Source organism: Myxocyprinus asiaticus, chromosome 44 (assembly GCF_019703515.2).
Source record: "Myxocyprinus asiaticus isolate MX2 ecotype Aquarium Trade chromosome 44, UBuf_Myxa_2, whole genome shotgun sequence".
Classification (NCBI taxonomy): domain Eukaryota; kingdom Metazoa; phylum Chordata; class Actinopteri; order Cypriniformes; family Catostomidae; genus Myxocyprinus; species Myxocyprinus asiaticus.
This window is the reverse complement of record NC_059387.1, coordinates 24,780,591-24,791,533: the sequence shown is the minus strand read 5'-3', so window position 1 is coordinate 24,791,533 and position 10,943 is coordinate 24,780,591. Positions and strand designations below refer to the sequence as shown.

At 40.3% G+C, this 10,943-nt stretch overlaps 1 protein-coding gene across 4 annotated transcripts in view; it reads left to right on the top strand.

Annotated features, from left to right (window-relative positions):
* The first annotated feature begins 2,377 nt into the window (after positions 1–2,377).
* Positions 2,378–10,943, top strand: part of LOC127434341 (pleckstrin homology-like domain family B member 2) — a 68,484-nt gene continuing 59,918 nt past the window's right edge. For 2 of the 4 annotated variants that reach the window (XM_051687001.1, XM_051686999.1), the window contains exon 1: positions 2,379–2,779. In XM_051687001.1, coding sequence (XP_051542961.1) covers positions 2,777–2,779 — 3 coding nt within the window. In that variant the 5' untranslated portion in view covers positions 2,379–2,776. Of the gene's footprint in view, positions 2,780–10,943 lie in introns of all 4 variants that reach the window. The other 2 variants (XM_051687000.1, XM_051687002.1) reach the window with 2 other exon arrangements.

The following is a 10,943-nucleotide window of genomic DNA, read 5'->3' as shown; positions in this document are numbered from 1 at the left end:
GGCAGACATGGTGGCTGAAGCTTCAGGTGCTGGCCCTGGGGCAGACGAGGCTTCAAGAACTGGCTCGTTGACACAGATATGGCAGCCTTTTGTGGGAGTGCTGAGTCCCTCATCAGCCACAGTGAAAGACTAACCACTCAGCATCAGGGCATAGTCCATGAACTGAGCCAGAGTCCATTGAATTTTGCCTCCAGGCATCATGGAGCAGACTGGCTCATTTAAGCCCACACAAAAAAGGTCCTTGTGGGCAATATCATTAAAGTCCACAAAACTCAGCCACGTAGTCCTCAAGGGGACGATTCCCCTGGCATAACTGCAGAAGTGCAACTGCTGGGTTCATGTTGAGGTAGAGTATTCTATAACATTACAGAGCAGGCAGGACAGGCTGAACACAGGAACAGACAAGGACAATGATGTGAGAACCAAAGTGCAGTTTTATTTACAAAGTGCTGATATCCAAAGAAAACAAAACAGAATATAGAGACTTGACTCAACATCACACCAACAAAACAGAAGATACAAAACAAGAGGCAAGACTTGACAATAAGAACACAAAGAACAAGAATCAAGGACAACATTACAGAATTACACAATCACAATACTCAACCAAAACAAAGGCAAACATGAGGGCTATAAATACTCTGACCTGGGTAACAAGTTAACAAGACCACCAATGAAAATACAAGACTGATAACAAGATAACAAGACAATGAAACATGAACCAATAACAAGACTAATAAACAAAGGAACCAATAAGAACAAAACACATGAAACATGGCGGGAACCGGAAATCACATGAGAGAAACAGGAAACATGGCAACTAAACTTTCAAAATAAAAGACATGAAATCAAAACATGAAAAAAAAAAAAAAATGTAAACATGACACAAACAAATATACTTTATTTTGTGAACACTGTATTAGGCAGAATGTTAGGGACTGATTGCTTCAATTCATTTCATTGTATGGAGAAATATGCAATAAAAATAAATGGTGTCTGAGACTAAATATTCTGCCCAACATCTCCTTTTGTGTTCCACAGAAGAAAGTCATATAGGTCTGGAACAACATGAGGGTGTGTAAATTATGGCAGAAATTTCATATTTTGGTGAACTAAACCTTTAATTTTACATGGAGAGTTATTGAGGGGTTTGTTCCTGTTTACCAAAATAATTCAACTGCACAGGCCCTCTAATCAAGAACTGGATGCAGGGTGTGAACGGTGGGAATTATTCATCATTTCTATCTAGCAGTGAAGAGGATAAGCACATGGGAAAAATATTTTTTTGCCTGCCAAATTTTTTCTTATACATTTGAGGTTCGTAAACTGTTTTGCCAAAGCAGATTTATTCTAGGACAATTACATATCATGCATATTAGTGCATATCCAGTGTAGGCTATAAATACACATGATTTAACTAGCACCATATTAGCTCTTAAGTACTAAGCTATTTTTTTCTGAAAAAGGTCACTGTGGGGCAAATGTGCCGAATAGTCTTGGGAAATTTGAGCCAGTGGTTTTACTGAAACAAATTTGTTATAATAACTTACTGTTCTGTTTATAATGTTTGCAATTAAAAGAGGGCGTGAAGGTTTGATTTTTTTCCTGCCAATGATTTTAGTCCTACTGTAAGTTTGTGTCAAAACTTTTATTTTATACTGAAACTCATTTGTTCTAATATCTGTTCTCTTTGTCATTTTGGGAGTAAACAAGCACTTAAAATAGTGATTTTGTTTCCCCTTGCAAAGACTTTATGTAGTTATTATAGGCTGCTCTCAAAAATGTTAAGGTTTACACATTTCAATTTCACAACAAAATTCCATTAAAAAGGAACTGAGTAATCTTAAATATATATATATATATATATATATATATATATATATATATATATATATATATATATATATATATATATATATTACGTTTTATTCATTTAATCTGGTTAAACATTACACATTCCAATTGTTAAAGCAAATAAGGGGAAGGTGGGAGATCATAATAAATAAATTGATTAGAAATGATAGATACAACAAAATAAAATAATAATTTGTGGGAATTTATTCAGTTTCATTGAGAAAATTCAATTGGTCAGCGTACCCCCAACGGGCTCATCTTACTCACTGACCACGAGCAATTTACCCCCAACCTTGGGCAAGTTGAACCAACAAATCATATAGCCTATTTTAAAAGACCGTTTGTAGCTTTTTGCCCCAGTTTCATTTTATAATATCAAGTGATAGCAGACACCTCGAAATAAAGGTAGCTCTATTCATTTGACCTCCGTCTGATTTCTTCTTGTACACATTATATATAGCCTAAAATAAACAATTAGGTAGGCCTTTGTAGAACAATTTCAAAGTGTTTGGGGGGGTCTTTGAACAGATAACGATATTATTTATAGAAATGTCTAAAAATGTCTTTCATGATCATGGAGTGTTTGTGAGTCCTTTTAACGTCAGCTCATACTTTTAATGTAACTGGCTGCACTCCACGCGCCGCCGGCTCCAGTGCGCAGTCGTACAGTTCCAGTTGTTGTGCATTCCACAGCACAGCGCAGTCACCGCTGGCCAAGAGCGACAGGACAGCGCCTTTAATCACCAAAAGAGCCACGGGAGTTGTTTAATTTATTTTCATTTTCAGTAACTTTTTCGTTTGTTTTCATTTGCATCATTAACATTGGAAAGCGCACTGGATATTTGAAGAAGAGCGTTTAGCACCTTTAGTAGCCTAAGTGTTCTTGGAGCTTCGATTGAGGATGACAGACATCGTTTAGGCAATGGTGAGACTTTTCTAATATTTTACACCATTAAGCCTCAAAAAAGCATTAGTATTTAATGTAATATTTAATTTAATAAACGTTTATTTATAGATGTTTATAGACTTATTGCATATAAATGCACAGTGCCTATTCCTATTTGCCAATACCTGTTTGCTTATGCTTCACGACTAAACAAACTGGTAATAGGCTAAATTTTTTGATAATATGCATTAAAAAACACTCTTTTGGTCGCACTAATGTTACTTTTGGTTGAGTCTTGGCGCAAGTCTTGGCATGACACTGTATTGTGATTGTTAAATTAGTCATGCGCAGTTTTGTGCACTGAATCATGACTCTGATGATCTGGACTGTGAGATCTGTGCATCATAGAGTGGACATCAAGATAGCCCACCTTTGGAAATATCAGAAGTAAAACAGGTGAGAAATTTGAGAAAGGATTAAATCAACACACCATGTAGACACACACACACACACACAGAGAGAGAGAGAGAGAGAGCGAGAGAGAGAGAGAGAGAGAGACTAGATGCTAGAGAAAGAGAGATACTAGATGCTATATAAGTGAACCAGATGTCGGGGTTTGGTAAGGTGCAGATGTTCCCTGGTAGACAGCAAACACATGCTTAGTGATGTTTCTGTCAATCAGTGTAACTCCTACGGCAGGAAAACATCTGCATATGGTCTGTTTGCATTCAAAAACACCCCTAGAGTGAAGCAAATAGATAAAGTCATTTTTAAAAATCAGGATACAAAAAATGGCTTTGAATGTAAAAGCTTCACATTTGAATGGTAATTGTCCCTCCAAAAAAATCTGCGATTGAGAGATGAATACTGTCAAAATAATATTACGTAAGGTTTTACTGCTTAATTTGGATTTCCTTATGGTTCTTATTCCTGCAACCAAACACAGCTGTGATAACATTCACCATTTTTATTTGTTGCCTCTGGAATTTGGGGCTAATGCCATGAAAACGGGATATATTGAAAACGTACACCTTTTTTAAATAGCTAATAGGCTTTAGTGCATCACTACCATAACCATAATTTGATACTTGCAATTGGCCCTTCAGAGGCAGGTGATATTAAAGGGATAGTCAGTGGCCAGAGTCAGTGAAAGTCTAGAAGGGGAAGAAAATGAGAACAGAGTGTGGTTTGTCTTCCAAAAGATCTCGCATCATTGAGTGTGTCTAGGGGAAGCAAGGGGCTGCTTCAAACCCTCGTAAATGAGCTGCATCATCCAAGCACAATGAGATCATTGTCACATGTGACAGACTGGACTAAATAAGCAGCGCTGCTTCACCACCTTTGAGAGATCAGATGAGCTTTCAATGTTGATATTTTTTAAGAGGAGAGTGAGAGAACTTTATTCAAAAGATGTCCCTTCCAAGCAAGGTAAGCATGTCATGGCATAGCATCTCTTTAGCATGACACTATACAGTACTAATGAAGATGAATTCAAACCCTGCTCAAAGCCTGCATTCATGACGTTCCTTGTATCTAAGGCAATGTTCTCACAGACAGATCTCACTGTGAAATCGGCAATAATAAGTCGAAAGTTCTGCTGGTGAAATCGATCTGTGCTTACCGAAATTCGAAGCACAGCCCCCAGTGGTCGAAGTATTTTGTTGAATGTATGGGCATGTGGAGGGGAGCTCCATTTTCCTAGTGAAATTTCCACTTTGTAAACCATGCGACCTAACCCAAGCCCCAACCCTAAACATAACTGTCAGTAGATGAAAAATGTATCTTAGAGGAAAAATGCAACCTCTGTATCATGCTCATCACTGAATATGTTTCAAGGCTGCTCTTGCAACGAGGTATTAGTCACACCACAGGAAAAGACAACACGTTTGAATAGATGCAAAAATGTCTAATAGGTGATGACGATTGTCAGTGACTCGGCAGGTCGATTTCAGGGTACCAGAAAATTTGGTGGTAGCATGTCGATTTCCTGTGTGATCATACTATTCTTACTATTCCTGTATGTTTATTGTTAGTATTCATACAGTAAACAATATGTACACAGTATGCAAATGTTCTGCATAGAATACCTTTTCAAAATGGTTATCATGGAATAAAGCAGATTGGTCCACTTGTTATTTTTGAAGAAAAGTAGTACATACTCAGGGTTGGGAAGGTTACTTTTGAAATGTATTCCACTACAGATTACAGAATACATTATGTCAAATGTAATTTGTAATGTATTCCGTTAGATTACTCAAGATCAGTAAAGTATTCTAAATACTTTGGATTACTTCTTCAGCACTGGTAGGTTTTTTCACTTGTTTTGACAATAAAAACTCTGCCTTTTTAAGTCAAAATTTAAGACAAAATACACGTTAAAAATACATTCTCTGAAAAACCTAAATATCTTATGCAGTGTTGTTTCTAAAACAAGATAAATCAAATTGATCTTGTTTGAAGGATTTTGAGATATTTTTACAGGAAAACAATACAAAATGTATTATCAAGAATACAATTTTTGCTCTAATATCAAAGGTCTTACAAGAAAAAAAGAAATTATGAACCAACGTGAATTTTCTTGATAACAAAATATGATCATGTAACGTGCATGTAAAATGGCTAGAAATAGCATTTTAGCTTAGCGTAAAGCTGACCGTTTACACGAGGTTTATTTCTATTTCTTCTGCTTCAAACTTACTTCAGACTTACTTCTCTGTCTGCTTGTATGAATGTAACATCATAAGAAAGTGTTTCACTGCTGTTCAAATGCACTTTGGATCGCATCATTTGTATGACTATACATTCAATTAAACAAATGACAATAAATGCAAAGTAATCTCTTCAGTAATCAAAATACTTTTTGAATGTAACTGTATTCTAATTACCAAAGTTTTTAGTAAAAAGTAAGCTAGTATTCTATTCCAAACATAGCCCACAAGTAGGGTAGAAAGATTAACCCAGCCAAGATCACAACCAAAATCAGGCTACGTAAAACGCATTTGGAAATGACCTAGAAAAGGAGTGTGTTTGGGCCAGTGATTGTGTTGTACCTGATGAGGGAAAGGAATGAAAACAGGGTGAGGCTGACAGACAGTTTCCCTTTTGAAAGTCCCCCACCCGACCTCCAAAACACTAATCTTGTGTGGGGCTGTCATCACCCATCATGCAGCTCTGGGTGAGACTGTGTGATGTGTGATCTAAATGTGGTGACTCCATATACAACACTTTGATCGTCCCATCTGTATTACAGCTGAGCTGATGGAGTCTTCAGGAATGCCCTCCCACATCAAGTCTTGTGAAAAAGCCAAGGACTCAAAAAGCCCTTTGTCAAATTCTGGCCTTGCATACTCCTTCTGCTGCTTCATCTGAGACCTGACATCTCAATGTTCTCTTAAAGACCCCATGAAATGGCTTAATGAGCACAACCTTTTTTACTGTGTTGTATTCCATATTAAAACAGGAAGTTGGGGTGGGATATATTGAAAACGTACACCTTTTTTAAATAGCTAATAGGCTTTAGTGCATCACTACCATAACCATAATTTGATACTTGCAATTGGCACTTCAGAGGCAGGTGATATTAAAGGGATAGTTCACCCAAAAATGAAAAATGTCTCATCATATACTGATTTTTAAAAGAATATTTCAGCTCTGTTGGTCCTGACAATGCAAGTGAGTGGTGACCAAAACTTTGAAGGTCCAAAAGGCAGTATAAAACTAATCTATAAGACTCCAGTGGCTAAATCCATATCTTCCAAAGAAATACGATAGGTGTGGGTGAGAAACAGATCAAAATTTAAGTTGTTTTTAACTGTAAATCTACACTTTCACTTCCTCATTCTAGTGTGGAAGTGACTTTCACTTTCACATTCAGCCACCTACTGGTTGGGGCTGGTCAAATGTGGAGATTTAAAATTTTTTTTTAATGTATTAAGTCTTTAACTCTCCAAAAAAAAAAAAAAAAAAAAAACTCTCTCTCCCTCCCTTGTTTCATTGTTCCCTCTATCTCCTAATTTTCTTCCTTTCATCCTTTCTCACTGGCCAATAAAACAAATGCTGTTTACAAATTAACACCCTCTCCGTCTCCTTCCCCTACCACCAACTACTCAATCACTTGATTTCTCTCCTTCATGTAAATAACTCACAGCAGTCTTTATCAAAGATCTTCCCTCTTTGTTTGCTGTAGACATCTGAGCATGCCTGAACATTGCAGCTTTCACCTATATCGAGGTCTTGATGATAAAAGCCATAGTCAGGGTCATCTAACAAAGATCCACCAATGTGTAAACAGCAAACCTGTCCTTATCACCATATAGTTACCCACATCTATAATCCTGAGGGCTGATTGGATAGAGAGGTGCTGCTGAGGAGTGTAGCTGGTATTTTCATCCTGGGGTGACATAATTCTCAAAAGCATAACACTGGGACATTAGAAACACGCATGTCTACCTGAAAGGTCAAAGAAAGTGGAGGAAGGGATTTGTGGTTCATGTGCCGCGTTACTGAGCTATAAAGTAGGTCATCATTATAATGTCAAGTGCCCCCTTGAGAAGTGGCCAACCATGAACTTAAGGCCTTAAAGTTCTTAAAGGACTTAAATAAATTAAAGGTGACCCTTAAAATGAATTAACCTAAAGTTAAACCTCAATTTAAATTACTGAATTCACTACTGTTTGTTTTTCTTTTCACCTTAACCCAACTGAGTTTACAGTTTATATACCTTATCTGTTATTTATACTAGTGAAGTAAACTGTTTTATATCATAGTTAAGGTGCAATGGCTATGAATGCGCTCTGATTGTTACTGGGCGTGTGGATTGGTTATGAGGGTGTTTGAACAGCAGTGACCTCATTCAGGAAGTGAGTTTTGTATCTGTGGAAAAGGCACCACCTTGAGCCGATAATGATCAAATCTTCCTCTTAGGCTGAGCGGGAATGGCACATCAAGCTGAAAATGTGGAAAATGTACTGTAATGTCTGTTTTCCTACAGCTATTTTATATTATATATTAGTGTAACAAGTCCATACTTATTGTGATGAAGTACACCTGTGGTTACTCTATTAGGACACCTGTGTGAACTTGAGGGTCACTGACTTCATATTTCCACCAAAAATTACCTTGGCCGAGTTGGTTAAAAGTAATTGTAATAAGGTGGCCTGGGTAGCTCAGCAAGTAACAACGCTGACTACCACACCTGGAGTCACAATTTGAAATCCAGGGCATTCTGAGTGACTCCAGTCAGGCTTCCTAAGCAACCAATTGGCCCGGTTGCTAGGGTGGGTAGAGTCACATTGGGTTAACCTCCTCGTGGTCGCTATAATGTGGTTCTCACTCTCGGTGGGGCACGTGGTGAGTTGTGCATGGATGCTGCGGAGAACAGCGTGAAGCCTCCACATGCGCTAGGTCTCCGTGGTAACACGCTCAACAAGCCACGTGATTAGATGCACGGATTGACGTCTCAGACGCGGAGGCAACTGAGATTCATCCTCTCCCACCCGGATTGAGGCGAGTCATTACGCCACCACAAGGACTTAGAGCACATTGGGAACTGGGCATTCCAAATTGGGGAGAAAAGGGGAGGAAAAAAAAAGTCATTGTAATAATGGTTAAGAAAACATAGAGAAAAGGTCTAGCAGAATTTGTTTGCAGATGCCACTTGGTTTGATATTTTGTTTCTAATTATATAATTCTGTGATGATGTGGGCATGGCCAAGCAACGTCTGTGGAGAGCAAGGCCAGGATAGGAAGAACAGTAAGGATTGACACCTGTGGGAAATTATCTTTAACAGCTGTTCTGTGTAACAGTGAGAGCTGAAGAGGGATAAAAATGAGATCCAGACTGCCGGAGGGGAGAGAGAGAGCGACACACAAGAGGACTGTGTGCATGATCGTTTGAGCTGAAAATCCAGTAGTGTGTGTTACACTGAAAAGTGTGGGAAACAAAGACCCACATTAACTTGTTTATCCGGCTCCTGCTTCCTCCTTCAATGTCGCTCATGTCAAATCATTGACATTTCCGCTCGCTGGTGTTTAGCGAGCTTGGCCGCCGTTCGCATTCACCCAACAGTTCCATGACGTCTGTCAGAGGTGGCTGCTGGCAGAGGATTGCAACGCTGGAGCTGTCATAGACCTTGTGATACTGGAGCAGTTCATCGGCCACTTACCGAAACGGACAGCTGAGTGGGTCCAGTGCCACCACTCGGCATCGCTGACTGAGGCAATCCAGCTGACTGAGGACCATTGGGCCAGCGAGCCCTTTTCTCTCTCTCTCTCTCTCTCTCTCTCTCTCTCTCTCTCTCTCTCTCTCTCTCTCTCTCTCTCTCCTCCCTCCCCCTCTCCTTGTTCCTATTCCCTGCAAAACGGGGAATTCCAACCCCAAAACAGGTTCACCGGTCCTGTGGGCCATTCAACCCATCAGTTTTCCCTAACCCTCTCCGCTCCCACCACAGGTTGGTGAATCCGCTGCCACAGGTGTGGGTGTGAAGTCTGGGTTCATCTGCTGGAGCTGCGGGGAACCTGGGCATTTCCAGGACCAATGCCCTGCAATGGAGGTGGAGACATTGTTCCGGATGCCTGACATGCCACAGGCCGCTCCTGATTGAGTAGGATACCTGTGAGTATTAAGGGGGTTACATACCAAGACTTGGTGGATTCAGGTTGTAATCAAACCTCCATTCACCAAAGTTTGGTTCAATCCTAGGCTTTGGATATGAATGGGCGGTGAAGGAAAGGTTGTGACGGCGGGTCACTTAGGTCAGGAAAAGACACTGAACCATCTAATGGCCCGTTTATATTGGGGTGTGTGGCATGCCGTGAATTCCAGCTGGTGAATCCGCCGGCCACCCCAAGAGCACCATTGCGCCCCCTTCCATTAATCAAGGTCCTCTTCGAAAGAATTGGTGTGGACCTCGTTGGGCTATTAGAGCAGACAGCATGTGGACATCACTTTGTGTTGATTCTGGTGGACTCTGCAACGCAATATCCGGAAGCAGTCCCTCTGCGCAACATTCAGCACAAAGTATTGCGGAGGCACTCTTCAGAATAATCTCCTGATTTCCAAATGAAATCCTCACTGATCAGGGCACTACGTTCATGTCACGTACACTTCGCAAACTGTACGAATTATTGGATTAAAACGATTTGTACCAGCGTTTATCACCCCCAAATCGGACGGCTTGGTCGAACGATTTAATCAGACCCTAAAGAATGTGATTCATAAGTTTGTGCATGAAGACATTCAAAATTAGGACAAGTGGCTCGAGCCCCTATTATTTTCAGTACGAGAGGTCCCACAAGTCTCCATGGGGTTCTCCCCATTTGAATTATTGTACGAGCTTCGACGATGTGGCATGCTCAACATCCTGCGGGAAAATTGAGAGTAGGGACCTTCAAACAGCAAAAAACTAAATTCAATACATTTTTGATCTGAGAGCAAAACTACACACACTGGGGCAATTAACGCAGGAGAATTTGCTCCAGGCTCAAGAACGTCAAAGCTGACCGTATAATAGGGGTACTCTGCTATGGGAATTTACACCGGGAGATAAAGTCCTTGCATTGCTTCCCACATCAAGCTCTAAATTACTCGCCAAGTGGCAAGAAACCTTTGAGTTCACATGGCAAGTTGGGGAAATCAATTATGAGGTGAAACGAATGGATAGAGGTGGAGCACGTCAGATTTACCACCTCAACCTCCTAAAACCGTGGGAGTAACTTTGCCGATGGTGGTTCCGGAGAGGGAAGAGCTCGGACTGGAGGTGAACTTAAAAGTCACCGATCGAGTCACACTTGTGGAGACCACCTCTCACCATCCCAAATCATGGAGGTTGCCAGGTTGCAAGGAAAATTCTCCGACATGTTCTCGCCTGTTCCCGGTCATACAAATCTCATTGAGTACCATATCGAGATGACCCCAGGGGTAGTGGTCATCCCTACTGATTGCCCGAGTACAAAAAAAGTGGTTTGGGAAGAATTAAAGGCCATGCTGGATATGGGGGTGATAGAAGAATCCCACAGTGACTGGGCCAGCCTGATGGTTTCAGTTCCGAGGAGCGACGGTGCAGTCTGGTTCTGTGTGGATTATAGAAAAGTCAATGCGGTGTCTAAATTTGATGCATACCCGTTGCCTCAGATTGATGAGGTGCTCAATCAGTTAGGTGTGGCTCGCTTTTATTCGACACTGGATTTAATGAAGGGATATTGG